This window comes from Anabrus simplex, chromosome 1 (genome assembly GCF_040414725.1).
Source record: "Anabrus simplex isolate iqAnaSimp1 chromosome 1, ASM4041472v1, whole genome shotgun sequence".
In the NCBI taxonomy this organism is placed as follows: Eukaryota; Metazoa; Arthropoda; class Insecta; order Orthoptera; family Tettigoniidae; genus Anabrus; species Anabrus simplex.
This window is the reverse complement of record NC_090265.1, coordinates 511,148,192-511,164,092: the sequence shown is the minus strand read 5'-3', so window position 1 is coordinate 511,164,092 and position 15,901 is coordinate 511,148,192. Positions and strand designations below refer to the sequence as shown.

The window sequence follows — 15,901 nt, the reverse complement described above, 5'->3', positions numbered from 1 at the left end:
CTACAAGAACATTGGGGACATCAAAGGAAAATTCCAGGCAAAAATTGGAATGGTAAATGATAAAAATGGTATAAAGATCTGACAGAAGCAGAGGACATTAAGAAAAGATGGATGGAATATGTAGAAGATCTGTATAAGAGAGAACCGTGTATTACTGATAATGAAGTTCATGTGCCCTTAGAACCAGAACCAGATATGTTAAAAAGTGAAGTCAAATGGGCCCTAGAGAATACTGCTAAAAACGAAGCTAGTGGACATGATGGAATTCCAGTAGAAATGTTCCAAGTAATTGGAGCTAGTGCAGTGAAAGTTTTGCATTCCATATGTCAGGAAATGTGGAAAACCCAACAGTGGCCAAAAGACTGGAAATGTTCTGTATTCATCCCAATTCCAAAGAAAGGAAATTCTAAAGAATGCTCGAATCACCAAACAATTGCACTTATCTCACATGCTAGCAAAGTCATGCTTAAAATCTTACAAAATAGACTTTGCTAGTATGTAGACCGAGAGCTACCTGCAGAACAAACTGGATTTCATAAAGGAAGAGGGACCAGAGTTCAAATCACCAACATCTAATGGATAATGGAGAAGGCAAGAGAATTCCAGAAAGATGTGTATCTCTGCTTTATTGATTATGCTAAAGCCTTTGACTGTGTCTATCATAATGAATTATGGAAAGTACTAAAACACATGGGAGTACCAGATCATATCATTAACCTCATACAGAACTTATACTCTGACCAAGAAGCTACGGTGAGAACCATATAGGGAACAACTAAATGGGTCAAGATTCAGAAAGGAGTACAGCAAGGCTGTATATTGTCACCTTAACTTTTCAATCTGTATGCGGAACACATTATGAGGAACGTGGGGTTAGATGAAGAAGAAAGAGGAATCAAAATAGCTGGGTTAAATATAAACAACCTGAGATATGCAGATGATACTATCCTGATGGCAGAAAATGAAGACTTAAAAACCGTCTTACTGAAAGTGAAAGTTCAAAGGCTGGACTAATGTTGAATGTCAAGAAAACAAAAATTATGGCATTTAAGCCTGTCAATTCATGGCATGTAGGAGAAAAAATGGAGGTAGTCTCTGTTTTTAACTATCTTGGCTCACAGATTTCTGCTGATGGTGACTGTAGCCATGAAATCAAAAGACGATTGCTACTTGGTAGAAAGGCAATGACCAATCTTGATAATATCTTAAGGAGTAGAGACGTAACATTAACACGTTGGGTGCCACGTGACGCCATATGGTATCACGCTGGTCTTCAAATGTGAGATGGCGTGATGCCATATGGCGGCACACAGGACTTGAAATCAGAGTTGGCGTGACGCCATATGGCGGCACAGCAGAGTTTTGGGCGATGCGCTGTAGAAAATCAGCTGCGACATCTATGCGCATAAAATTGGTACTATGTGAAGTGCGAACTACAGGGTCTACTCCAGCTATGTATTGCTACTATGTGGCACCATATGGTGCCACAGTATTCTTCCAAAACCACTGACTGGCCCGTGATCATTCTTACAAGTGAAAGCGCCCCAGGCATTGTTTTTTTTCTTTTCCTCGTTTACGTGCGAATTATCATTCGGTTTGTATAGCTTTGCAAAAATATAAAGAAATGGAAGATATTGGTAATATTCTTGGTAGAAATGGTGACTTACCAAGAAGAGAATTAGTGAATTGGATATATGTGAACTACTTATGGATTCTGATGGAAAAAAAGATGTAAGTGTTGATGACAGTGAATAAAATGCTAGTGAGGACGAGTGCGCTGACAGCATAATGGATGTATCGAGTGATGTGGAAGACAGTGGCGATACTGATAGTGACGGTGGGGACGATGCTGGTGCAAATGGTGTACACAATCATGTGAACAATGATGACTGAGGTCCTTGTGTAGGGACACAGAAAGATATTCCATTTACAAGCCAGGAGCATCTAAATCTTCAAATTGATACTTCTTCAGCCACAAGAACTCACACATCAAGAATTTTGAATCGGTCTACAACTAACCCTCAAAAAGAATAAAGAGAAGACCGATGGCCACATGACCCTTTTAGTTGCCTTCTACGACAGGCAGGACTTACCTGTGGATTTATTCAACTCTTGCCATCCACAGGTGGTGCAACAGATGGTACCAAATCACAATCCGTGTCCGCACCTAGGTCGCCCCTTTTCAGTTGTCTCTTACAACAGGCAGGGAATACCGGGGGTGTATTCTTCATCTGCGTCCCCCACCCATAAGGGGCAACAATATGTAATGTAATGTAATGACTTGTTTCGCATTTCAGCAGGTTTTCGTAAAAATTGTGTTATTAATAATCTTGACCATGATGGCCGGGATAGGATCCGTATCGACTTCGTAACAGTAAATATGTTGGAAGATCGTCCGCCTAGTCAATACCATTTATTTATTTACCTTTCACCTTAACATCTAGTACATGTTTCGAGAATACTATGCATTCTCTTCCTCAGCTAGTGGATTAAAATTCAGTATACAATAAGACCTGACTAAAATGGGGGGGCCCCCCATTAAAAATTCAAAACAATGAGTATTACAATGTAACACTTAAAAATTTGGATGGTACAAACATAGAATTAAAATCCCATTTTGTCAAGTACAAATTAAAAACACAATATAGTAATGTCTAATTAAATACAACGTCTCGTGCTGATATGAATTCACAGTATCCTTGAAGTTGACTTGCGTAGTTCAAAAAAGTTGAGTTAGGAATGAATGAAATTGCATTAAAACTTGAAGTCCTGCCGATATCCACCTGATTTAACAAGTATTTAGAAAACCTACACACACAGATGTTATTAGGAAAGACTCGAACCACCAAGGAGAACATAAGAAAGCGACATTTTACAGCTTCATCAATAGAGAAGTAAGAATACCATTAAACAGAAATGATTTTAATAAAGAGATAAACATTATACAAGATATTGCCAAAAGAAACGGTTACCCCAAAAGCTATGTCAATAGGATAAAGAGTAAGGTCGTGAATAGACCTAACACTCTACTTGTAAATAAGGAAGAAAAAAAAAAGAAATTTGCTACATTCACTTACATTAATAAACAATCATACAGTTTGGTTAAACTATTTAGGAAACACAATATCCATGTATCCTTTAGGACAGATAATAATAATAATAATAATAATAATAATTTATTGTTCAATACGAATAGCGTAAACACCAACAGTAGGTTCAGTAAGTCAGGAGTATACAAACTGTCGTGCCAAGATTGCGGAAAAAAATATGTCGGACAGTCAGGTAGAAGTGTGGTGGTACGGTATAAAGAGCATGTCAATGCACGAAAACATTCTAGATACTCTACACATGCATGAAAGCAACCATCATTTCACAAATATTGAACGTGATATGACTATTACATACATTAAGCAAAGGCAAACAAATGAATGCCCTAGAGAAATTAGAAATATACAAATTGCAAAAAATTGATAATGAGAACGGCCTAAATGAACACATTGCAGAAGACAATCAGTTGTTTAAATTGGTAACCCAATACCCTAGTAAGAGGCCAAATGATGTCAAGCGTGTAAGGGGGGAAGTATGACTGTAGTATCAGGGGCGGTTCCTTCCACCCCTCCTTCCATCTACCACGCAACCCAATGTAATTCCGTAACCAGTTGCCATACAACATCAGGTGCCTTCACATCTATCCAACACATGCATGCCACACGTAATATTTACAACATCACACCGGTAAGGTTTAATATTTTTGCCCCATTGTATTCTCATTTGTTCATGTCGGAGCCTTTTGTTAATTTCTATTTCATTTCCTTTTTATAGACCATTTTAACCTATTTTCAACCTGGCTGCACAATACATCTATCAACCGAAGATAATGGCAGGACTCCAAGTTTTAACGCAACTTCATTTAATCTTGTACAAATCCAATTGAACTTCGCAAGATAGTATTACAATTCCAAGGACACCGTAAATTCACATCATTATATGACGCTGTGTCCGATATTTTAATTTAAATAGACATCATTTTAACACCCATTAACAGTGGATATCGGCAGGACTTCAAGTTTTAATGCAATTTCATTCATTCCTAACTCAACTTTTTTGAACTACACAAGGCAACTTCAAGGATACTGTGAATTCATATCATCACAAGACGTTGTATTTAATTAGACATTACTATATTGTGTTTTTAATTTGTACTTGACAAAATGGGATTTTAATTCTATGTTTGTACCATCCAAATTTTTAAGTGTTACACTGTAATACTCATTATTTTGAATTTTTAATGCCCCCCCCCCCCCATTTTAGTCAGGTCTTATTGTATACTGAATTTTAATCCACTAGCTGAGGAAGAGAATGCATAATATTCTCGAAACATGTACTACATGTTAAGGTGAAAGGTAAATAAATAAATAAATAAATAAATAAATAAATAAATAAATAAACATATGTTAGTTTGAATTATCACAATATTTTTGACATATTTGAAATTTGTGTTGTTCATTCCATATAAAACATTAAAAAAAAATACGTGACACAGTATGGCGTCACGCTATATTTTATGCTTCATAAAAATTGATGTGACACCATATGGCGTCACGCTATATTTTATGCTTCGTAAAAATTGATGTGACACCATATGGCGTCACGCTATATTTTATGCTTCGTAAAAATTGATGTGACACCATATGGCGTCACACATGACCTTTGTATGATGAGATAAAGTTTACTTAGTACATCATATTAATATATCCCAAGATTATATAAACAGCCTTCAAAACACATAATTGCTGTGGCACCAGCGGAATACTATTGAAATTCATGCCTGGCACCAGTGGAATAGTGTGCTACAATGGGCTTGGCACTCAACGTGTTAGCAACAAAGATCCGTATAGTAAGAGCTATGGTTTTTCCAGCTGTGATGTACGGATGAGAGACCTGGACCATAAGAAAAGCTGAACGCAGCAGAATAGACTCCTTTGAATTGTGGTGTTGGAGGAAAATCTTTAAGAGTCCCATGGAATGCGAAGAGAACAAATAGGTCAGTTTTACAGCAAATAAAACCAGAGTGTTCCTTAGATGACCTAATTCTGAAACAAAAACTAAGCTACTTTGGTCACATCATGAGAAGACACAATTCATTAGAAAAGGGGAAGATCGAAGGCACAAGGAGAAGAGGGCAGCAAAGAATGAGATGGATTGAAGGCATCACAGAAGTACTAAATTCCAGCTTGGGAAATCTTCGGGAGGCAGTGCAAGACAGAAGAAATTTGCGTATTTTAGTTCATGGGGTCACGGAGAGTCAGAATCGACTAAACGAATCGAGAGTGAGAGAGAGAGAGAGAGAGAGAGAGAGAGAGAGAGAGAGAGAATTTCAGTTCAATATGGATCAACCAAAAATGAAATAACCCTTGATGAGTATATCAAAGACACAAAGTGATGCTAAATCAAGATCACATTTGTTATTTGTCTGAAAGGAGGTTGTGTCATGTCACTCAGTTTATCAACATTACCTGCAGCAAAGGTTGTGTATAGACAGCACGTGTAGGATTGAGGTAAATGTGGCAATACTAATAATTGTGCTAATGACTACATTCCATTTATGATACTGCCGCAAGAAGGAGAGTGACCAACTAGATTTTGCCACTAATTTTGGAATCAGTGATGTCCCCAGGGTTAGCAAAAAGTATGAGACACAAATGGTTGCTGATCGGACAAGAGACGTGATGCCCGTGCAAAACAACTCGCAGAGCGGATCAGTATCTCTTGCTTTCAGCATGTCATAGACCTGTTGCTACTGTAACCTAATTCACCAGTATCATACGAGTGAATGTGTAAAGAGCAGACAGTACAAAATTGGCAGCACGATGGAGGACAGGTATCATGGCAGCCTGTGCCAAAAGGTCCTCTCAAAACTGACCACAGAGTAGTTCGAGTGAGATGGGCAACATCTCTTGCCCATGGTATTACAAACTGTAGAAAGCGTACTCTCTTTCCTGACAGAGGTCACCATAAGCTTGAACTCATACAACAGGAGCATCAGTGTGGATATGGTCTGGTGAGGTAGAGAATAAGCCCTTCATTCTGGAGCACCATCAGAAGCAAGGGGGGTTCCATCATGTTTTGTCAATGTACACCTCTGATTGCCATTCAGAGTAACATGACTGATCTGGTACAGACAACATCCTCCAACTGTGGGCGAGGCTTTACACTAACCGACAGTAAGGCTCATGCCAACAAGCCAGAGTGGTCAGTCAGTCCTTTGAGATGCACTGCATACAACAAAGGGTGTGGCTGGCACGAGCATGGCATGAACTGATGAGAAAAATATTGTCCGCCATCCTAATCCTCCTGCCAACATTCAGTAACTAGCAGAAGCTGCTATCCAAGAGTGGGATAATCTGCCCTAAAAGAAGTTGGATTCCTTGGTGCTGAGTATGTGTTGTGTTCAAGCAGGCCTCAAAGCTAGATCTGTCGCACAATGATCGATAATTTTGTGTTCAAAATACCTCATTAGTACCAAATTTGTGCTTTTGTGGTGTTAACATAGCTGACTGCAAGTATTTATCTGTATATAACTTTCGTAATGTATCTGCGTACACACAGCACAATAAAAAGTGCACAAAACCAGAATATGCAAAACTTTCTCCGAGCACTGCATTTTTGAAGGAAGGGTCATTTCTAGTTTTCCTAACTAACCAGCAAAACCAGAGAAATACTAATGTTCAAGGCCACGATTTTATTGCAAGGAAGACTCTGCATCTGTTCACGGCTATCCTCCATGTCCTAAGCCTCCCTTTTCCATGCCAGAACTGAAACAGAAGACATACTGTATTTCTGCACACAAAGCACAATCAAACTATGTGTTATTTGCATACTCCACATACAGTAAAAAACCTTGTTAAGGCGATTCTGCAGGGGACAAGGGAAAGAGTGTTTTGAGAGAGAAAATGTACTACTGATTACATGAATAAAAACTATCCAACAGGGATATGGAAACACTAGATATGATTTTTTCTGATATGAGGGCATTTATTGTCATGCAGGAGACAGAATTCCCAATTGGACAGGCTGTTGCCGACTCAAAACAAGAAAAGGCAAGAGAAGCTCCAGTAGAGCAGACTGCTGTCAGAATCAATCAGCACAATACCAAACTTCTAACACAAGGGTGGAGAGTGCTGAATGCCACTTCAATCAACAAGACAGGAAGGACAGTCGTTTTAGCCCTTGGTAAAAGAGACTTTGAAGAGCTTAAAAAGAGAAGCCTTAAGGCTAAGCTCGGACTTGGGCAGATCAAGTTTCAAGTCATCAGGGGAAGAACGAAACCCAATGTTGATAAAGATGGAGCTGAAAGCCCTTCAGGCCAATCTTCAGCACAAAAAAGCAGCTATGGCCAATTTCACTGGAGGCTATTGACGTGGCCCTTATTCAAGAGCCATGGGTAGTCAAGGGCAGAGCAGCAGGACTGGTGGAATCTGAAGGTAACCCGATGTATGATACAACATCGGAAATACCCAGAACATGTCTTCTTGTGAACAGGAAATTAAAATGTCTTATGTTGCAGGAACACCGTTCACGGGACTTAACCGTGGCCAAGATTAAACTTGGAAATTGGGAGGGACCCAGAGAAATAATAGGTTCTGCATACCTCTCACATGACACAACTAATCTGCCCCCATCAGAAGAAGTTGCAAAACTAATTTGCAAAGCAAAGAGGAAAGGCGAACACCTAGTCCTTGGAGTTGATGCAAATTCACACCAACGGCATGGAGCAGCACAAACTGCAATCCAAGAGGCAAATCTTTATTAGAGTTTATTTTTGGAACTGAGTTGATGATACTAAACCTAGGAAACAAGCCTACATTTATAAATAAAAATCGTAGGAAGGTAATAGACATTACACTAAGCACTATGCATATTGCAAACTTTATTAGACTTTATTTATTATCATTGGCAGATCACCAGCACATCCAATTTGAAATAGATGCAAGACTATGTGGGATTGAGGTGTACAAAGACCCAAAAAGAACTAACTGGGACAGATACAAGGAAGTTCTAGGGAAGGCTGTACAAAAAATTCCAACTAACATGAGAGGACAGAAAGAATTGGATGAGGCCATTATAGACAAATTCCATGAAAACTGTCCTCTGAAAGAAAAAAAAAAAAAAAAAAAAAGTAAGGTGGTGGAACAACCAACTAGCCAAAATGAAAAAAGACGTTACGATGTTGTACAGCATATCATCTAGAAATGGTATGTGGGACGTGTATCATAGGAAACTGACCAAGTATAACCTAGAGATACAGAAAGCAAAAAGAAAATCTTGGAGACTGTTCCGCGAGAAAGTAGAATCACAGACTGACACAGCAAGGCTCCAGAAGGTTCTGAAAGCAACCCATATAAATCAAGTGGGGACACTGGAGAAACCAGATGGGTCATTTACTCAGGCGGGGAGGGACACGCTGGAGATATTAATGGCGTGTCAATTTCCTGAGGCTGAGGAGATGACAAAAGAAGAAACGGTTGGAACACAGACCGGAGCTCAAAGAGCAGACTGGAACTGTGCCAACAGAATAATAAAACATAACCATGTAAAAATGGACAATCAGCACGTTTCATCCACTAAAGGCTCTAGGGCCAGATGAGATACTTCCAATACTCCTATAGGAAGGACGGGAGATACTTAATGCCCTGACGGACCTTTTCAGAGCTAGTTTAGCTTTAGGGTACGTGCTAAAAATCATGGTCTGAATCTAAAGCAGTATTTATACAGACCATTATGTTTAACCTCCTCCATAATGAAAGCAACAGAGAAAATTCTGGATAAACATATCAGGAGAACGGTGGAACTGAACTCAACGTTACATGAAAATCAGTTTGCATATAGACCTGGCAGATCCACTCAAGTAGCACTCCACCAGTGGGTTTATAAACTAGAGGAAAGCTTAGAATATAAAAAATTTCACTGGCAGCATTTCTAGATATAAAAGGAGCCTTCAGTAATACAAAGCATTGGAAAAGAGCAAGGTGAGTAAAACCGACATCAAATGGATTAAATCCATGTTAGACGGAAGGAAGATAAAAGCAACCCTCTTTGACGAAACGCTGATGGTTAGCACCACCTGAGACTGTGCTCAGGAAAGAGGTCTTTCTCCTCTGCTGTGGAAACTCGTGGTGAACAAAATCATAGCTATGCTCAACGAACAAGGTTTCTATACACAATAATACGCAAATGACCAAGTGATTGTGGTACGAGGTAAGGTGATGAGTGTTATCCAGGACCTCATGCAAAGATAACTTAACCTTGTGGAGAACTGGTGTTGGGAAGAACTATCAGTCAACCCGAACAAGATAACTCTGGTCCCTTTTACAAGGAGAAAATTAGAGGGAAAGAGATCACTGAAGCTCTTTGGGCAACATATATATATATATATATATATATATATATATATATATATAAGAACAGGCACTGCACCTAGGTGTAGTGTTAGATAAAAATTTAACCTGGAATCCACATATAGAAAGGAACATAACCCGGGCCAAGAACTAGCTGTATGCATGTAAGAGAGCCGTCGGGAAGACATGAGGCCTAAGACCATCAATGGTAATGTGGATATATACAATCATCATTAGACCGTTGATGGCCTATGCTGCAATCATCTGGTGGCAGAAAGTAAGCCAAGGAAAAGTCAGTAGTAGATAGGATAGCCTACAGACAATGGCATGCATAGCCATAACTGGGGCTATGAGAACTATGCTGACAGAAGCCTTGAATACTTTACTAGACCTCCCATCACTACGCAACTTCATAAAAGGACAGGCTAGAATGAGTTCATATAGTTTGGCACAATCAGAGTGCTGGAATGCTCGAAGACCCAATCTAGGACACTGTAAAATTAAGAGAGTAATAACAGAGGAAGTTCTACACATGCCTTCTGATTATATGATACCGAAGTACAACTTTGAAAAAGCGTTTGAGACCCAGATTTAAAAAAAAGACTGGGATTTGAATACCGAAAAAAGATATAGTGTGGTGGACTGATGGCTCAAAGACTGGGGTTGGCACAGGAGGAGGGATCAACACGGGAAGACCTGAGAGATCAATCCAGATGAGCCTGGGCAAACACACTACAGTCCTTCAAGCAGAAGTCACAGCTATCACAACAAATCTTGAAAAAAATATGAAAATGAACTATAGGAATAAGAACATTTTCATTTTTATGGACAGCCAAGCGGCCATTAAGGCACTAGAACCAGTCCGGATAATATCCAGAATTGTCTGGTATTGCCATTCATTTCTCCTGAAGCTCTCAATGTAAAACATTGTCAAAATAATATGAGTACCAGGGCATGTGGGTATCGAATGAAATGAAAAGGCAGATAAATTGGCCAGGAAAGGAGCAGAAACACATTTTGTGTAGGCCCAGATCCTGTATGCGGGATTTTCTATGGACAAGCCTGACACTACACAGTAAAATGGGTACAAAAAAAAAAAACACAAAACAAAACAAATGGAAAACTGGAAAAATACTCCAGGATGCAGGCTTGCACAGGAACTGATAAAAGGACCAAACAAGAAGCATACTAAAGAACAGCTGAAACTGAGCAGAGAAAATATTAGATGGGTAGTAAGACTGTTGACAGGACAATGCCATCTGAAAAAACATCTACAAAGAATTGGAGTAATAAGAGACAATATATGTGGAAAATGCAATGAAGCAGAGGAATCAGCTGAACACATACTTTTCGAATGTGAGGCGCTGGGTAGAATCAGACTCTCCACTCTAGGACTACCAGATGAAGAGAGAGAAAAAAATTTCAAGATGAGGTCGACACTAATTAGGAACTAATATTTAAGAGGTCCCATGATGAAAAGAAGGTCATGCATCCATGGGTATCATTCCTAAAGATGAGAGGAAAAGGGTGTGAAAAACATGAGAACAAAAATAAAAACATTTTTCTGCTGGGGCTTATAAAATAACAATACACTGAAAGGCATGAAAAACACCAGACAACAAATATGCACATGGGCCCATAAAAATATCCAAGTATTATTGCAAGTCACAATCTTTCTAAAACAAATTTTAGTAGAAGCCTTTTATTTTGGACCAGTGAATTATTAAACATCATTTTCTGGTCACACTCAGAGACAATTCATTAAAAGATTACACTCTACCATGTGTGACTGCGAGGAATGACTGTCTACCATTTTAAATCTGAAAAAACTTTGACCAACTCGAGGGGTGGAGTCAAAACTTGAAGGTGCAAGCTTCAACATTCGCACCACCTGTCATGCTTAAATATGCGAATGCCAGTCCATTTTCTGATAGACATTAATTCTGTCTTCATTAATAAGGAATCTTACGACTTCTCTGTTATTCATAACTAGGCTATCACAAGACAAATATCACCACACTAGTCAACACATGATTAATGTTCCTAATCCAGATATAGGCTATCAAGTAAGAAATATTCAATATCTTTCACTGTACCAGTCAACACACAATAAATTTCTAATTTCTGAATGGAATCATTATACAAGCACAAATAGGCTCACTGTGTTATTCAGCAATCTAGCTGCTAACCAGGAAGCAAAAATGAACACTGCTGATGTTAATGCCTTGTTCCCTGAAGGTGCAACTTATCCTGTGACGTTTAGATATTCAAGATGTTTTCCCGTAATCATGCAACAGTGGTGATGGCTCTTACCCGAGCTGGAATCCTCATTCATTGAAAAGGAATGATTGACATTTTCAAGCATAGGAAAAATGTGATCGTATTAAATGGTAATAGCATAAATTTGTGACGTGATAAGCGAGGTATTTTAATATAGATTTAATACGATGAGAATCCGGACTTCGAGTTTACGGTATGCTAAGTGAGAATGTGATATGCTAAGTGAGAAAACATGTTAATGAGGAACACACTAACGAGATTTCACCATATTTCACTTCCTGTTCACAAAATGTTCTGCTATGTTTTGCAATACCAAATCCTCACATTTTTGCAACTCCATGATGCAGCTTACACTTTCATCATGGACTGCAGCAAGAATCTGTGATACCTGTAGCATTTAGATGGCACTTAATCCTTTGTAGACTGAGGAAGACTGTAATAACATACTCTTCATACTATCACTGCAAAATATTTTTCATGAAATAAAATTAATTTCTCTCAAAGCTTCTTGGTACAGCATAAGGTAACTGCATCCAACTGACACTGTAGCCCAGGATAGAGTGCTGGCCAAGAATGGTCTTTTGATGCATGATTAATGGCTTTCTTGAGGTCCAGAAAATTGATATAGCAATTTTTCTTCCTTAAGTAGCAGCCGAGAAGCATGGATTGCATCCATTGTGTTACAATCATTCAAAAATGCAGCTTGGTTCTCAGTCATCATAATAATCTTGTGAATTTCTTAGTCAACCATTGCTTAAAATTTGAATCCAGCAGAATTTAACACAATTCACTTAGGTATCTTTTTTTCAAACGTGTACAGGTAATGTTTAGTTGCCAGTCAGATGGTATTAGTCCCTCTTTAAGAAAATGGCTGAACAAATATGTTAACCATGTTGCTGCATCACGTCTTTGAGAACACCACAACTATACTGCAAGGTTGTCTGGCCCACGGACATTTCCTGCCTTTATTTACTTCAACAAAGTCTTAACTTTGACAACATGAAAACCTTTGATGAGATCAGTGGTCGAGTGTCATCCTCTGGATCCCAAAATCATGGGTTCAAACCTGGCAGAGTTTAAGACTTTTGAAAGGCAGAAAAATATCCATTTGACACTCCATGTCATATGATGTTGCCATGTAAAAGATCTGTGGTGACAGATTTGGTGTTAGCCTGACATATTTACATAAAACTCAGCCAGAGATCACCCAAGAGAGATACGATTTTTCTCTGTTGACTGGTAGAGTAAAATGAAAAGTTGAAATAGACATGCAGGCAGCCTAGTTAGTGCTAAATTAAAATGTCCACACACAATTGTATTACCGGTATTATTATTATTATTATTATTATTATTATTATTATTATCATCATCTACCGACAATTGTACGGTTCTGGGTTTTAGGATGGGTGAATGGAATAATTTCTCAGTCACTATATTTTCGATGTGGCTTTGCCAGTATTGTCATTGTTTTCTCTCTATCAGCAAATAGCCTGTTTTACCAGGCAGTACATGTTCACCTTCACGCGTGTAGATTTCTCGTACTGAGCAATCATTGTTGCCAATATGATCTTCACATTCGTGATGATGATGATGCTTGTTGTTTAAAGGGGCCTAACATCTAGGTCATCGGCCCCTAATAGTACGAAATGAGATGAAATGTAATGGAAATTTAAAAGTCCGAAATCATCCACTGACCAGAATTCAAAACTCGATGACTAGGAATGAAAGGAGTATATGAATTTATAACAATCAGTGGAACCGACCCGCAATGTCCCACATTCCCAGAAACTATCACAAAACAATAGTATTACTGACCAAGGGACAGCTTCTAAATCACAATCCTGAATCGATGATGCTTGTTGTCAAAAGGGGTCCAAAATCCAGGTCATTGACCCCTCATAACAGTACTTATTGCCAGTAAAGTGGAACCACAGTATTTGTCATCTTGCGGTACTAATTAAAAGTAGCATAGAATCACGGTATTCCAACACGTGGTACTGCTCACAGGTAATGTAATACACGCATGCAACACAAACCTATGGTGTTTCTCACATTGCGGCGCCACTTACAGGCAACACAAACCTATGGTGTTCCTCACATAGGTGTACTAATCACAGGGACTCGTACTATCCCGTGGTGTTTCTAACATAGTGGGTACTAATCATAGGCAACGCAGACCCAAGGTATTGCTCATATAGTGGTAATAATCACAGGCAATGCCCAGACCCGGAGCGTTTCTCACATAATGGAACTAATTACAGGCAACGTAAGCCCATGGTGTTCCACATGTAGTGGCACTAATCGCGGGTACTGTAAATCCCACCCTGATTCATACTCTGCTGCTACTAATCACAAATCTATTGTGTACCAAATATAGTGGTACTACTAGCAAGTAAAGGCAACCCAGGGTGTTCCCGCACAATGGTACTAATTACAAGTAGTATCATGGTTCTAATTAGATCATCCCTTGGTCGCCCCCCTTTAGTCACCTCTTACAACAGGCAGGGGATACATGGGTATATTCTTTGTCTGCATCCCCTACCCACAGAGGGATGTGTGTTTGGTACGCAAGAGCTCGTTTATTTCACTCAATTCCTTTGGCAAGCCAGTTATGACCCCCCTATCCGCCCCAACTGGGATGCGCCATGTGGGATTATCACCTCTCCCCCTGCTACGCCAGCATAGTAGGTTCATAGCTTCACATTCCTAAAGGCTGTTAAGTAGGCATTGCAATGAGATAGTGTTTTAAAACAGAAAAAATATTACTGGTTCTTTATATGTACCACATCTGGGACACATATTGATACATCTGAAGTAACTTTACCAGTTCACTCATTACATCATCTAGACATACTACTGATACCGAGCAATAATAAATGATTGGTATTCCGGGACAATAATTTTGAAATAGATGGCGTAGTAAGGTTTCTTGTAAGGATGTGGACCATGAAAGATATCTAATGAATTAATTAATGAGACCTGAAGGACCAAAACATCAGCTTTGCTAATCATTGTAATACGTAAACATTATATTAGTTTGATTCTACTTACTACTTCAAATGATGTCTCTGGGTGCTCCCCTGCAACATGTTCCTGGAGGGTAGTCTCTGTAAAACCCATCTTTCCACAATAGGGACACGTGAAAGCTTGTGGCTGCTCTACGGTGAGTGCTTCTCCTCCATAGTACAAGTCTGCAAACAAATATGAAAATATGAATGAGGCCGACTAACATCACAAATACCAAGTAATTCAAAACAGCTCACCAAATATTTTGTCATTTCCAACGGCAGTAGCCGTGTTGAAACACCGGATCCCGTGAGATCTCCGAAGTTAAGCAACATCGGGCGTGGTCAGGAGTTGGATGGGTTGCCGCACGCTGTTGGTGGGGGGTAAGGGAATGGAGGAGCGGAAAGGAATTGGCCACCCTACCGCACGTAAACTCCGGCTCAGGAACGCCTCTGCTGAGGTTCGGACCTGCCTTTGGGCAGAATAACCCTTACCTACCTACCTACCTACCTACCTACCTACCTACCTAATAAGCATATAATGCAAAGGCAAAATATATTTAGATCTATACATACAGTATATCTGTCAATATAGACTTCCCACTAGTTACAAACCCCCTACCTCTGGGGTCAGAAGGTAGATCAGGCACAGAAGATAAATTTGGCACAGATAGAGTAAATAGAAGAAATGGCAGCCTCAGCTGGGGTCCTGTAACCGTACGTATGTACGATCCCCGAATTTTTAGGTTAGGAAATTTTCGTATATAGTTTGTAATATTAAAATCATGTAATTTTGTTTATTGAGAATGTAAAAACGTAATATTATAAGAAGAATGTGTAGTTAGGGAATATTGCATATGTGCATCATTATATTTTGTATAAATTTCCGTTTGGGTAAGAGTCTGTAAATACGGCCTAGCCATAGGATTGTGAAACCGGGAAAACTGCGACTATATCGGGAAGGACGGTTGAAGTCAGTTGAATGTGTTGCAACAAAGTGGCTTGGAAACACAGGGTACGGCAGGTAGTATAGGCTGAAGAATTGGAGTGGATCAATGTGGATATATGTGAGTGGACATTCAATGTCACATCAGACACTCAATAGCCAATACGAGGGCTTTGTTTTAAGCGAGGTTGGGTTGACAGTGACGTGTCAAGAAGTGCCTGTGAGAGCGTTGCTACCTATAAACTTTTCGGGACACTATGACCACGTGCAGC

The 15,901-nt window shown here is 39.3% G+C and overlaps 1 protein-coding gene across 5 annotated transcripts in view; it reads right to left on the bottom strand.

Annotated features, from left to right (window-relative positions):
• The window catches only part of LOC136857039 (E3 ubiquitin-protein ligase KCMF1), a 320,855-nt gene that overhangs the window by 163,551 nt on the left and 141,403 nt on the right, over window positions 1-15,901 (bottom strand). For all 5 annotated transcript variants that reach the window (XM_067135395.2, XM_067135392.2, XM_067135393.2 and 2 more), the window contains exon 3: window positions 14,730-14,869. In XM_067135395.2, coding sequence (XP_066991496.1) covers window positions 14,730-14,869 — 140 coding nt within the window. The remainder of the gene's footprint in view (window positions 1-14,729; window positions 14,870-15,901) is intronic.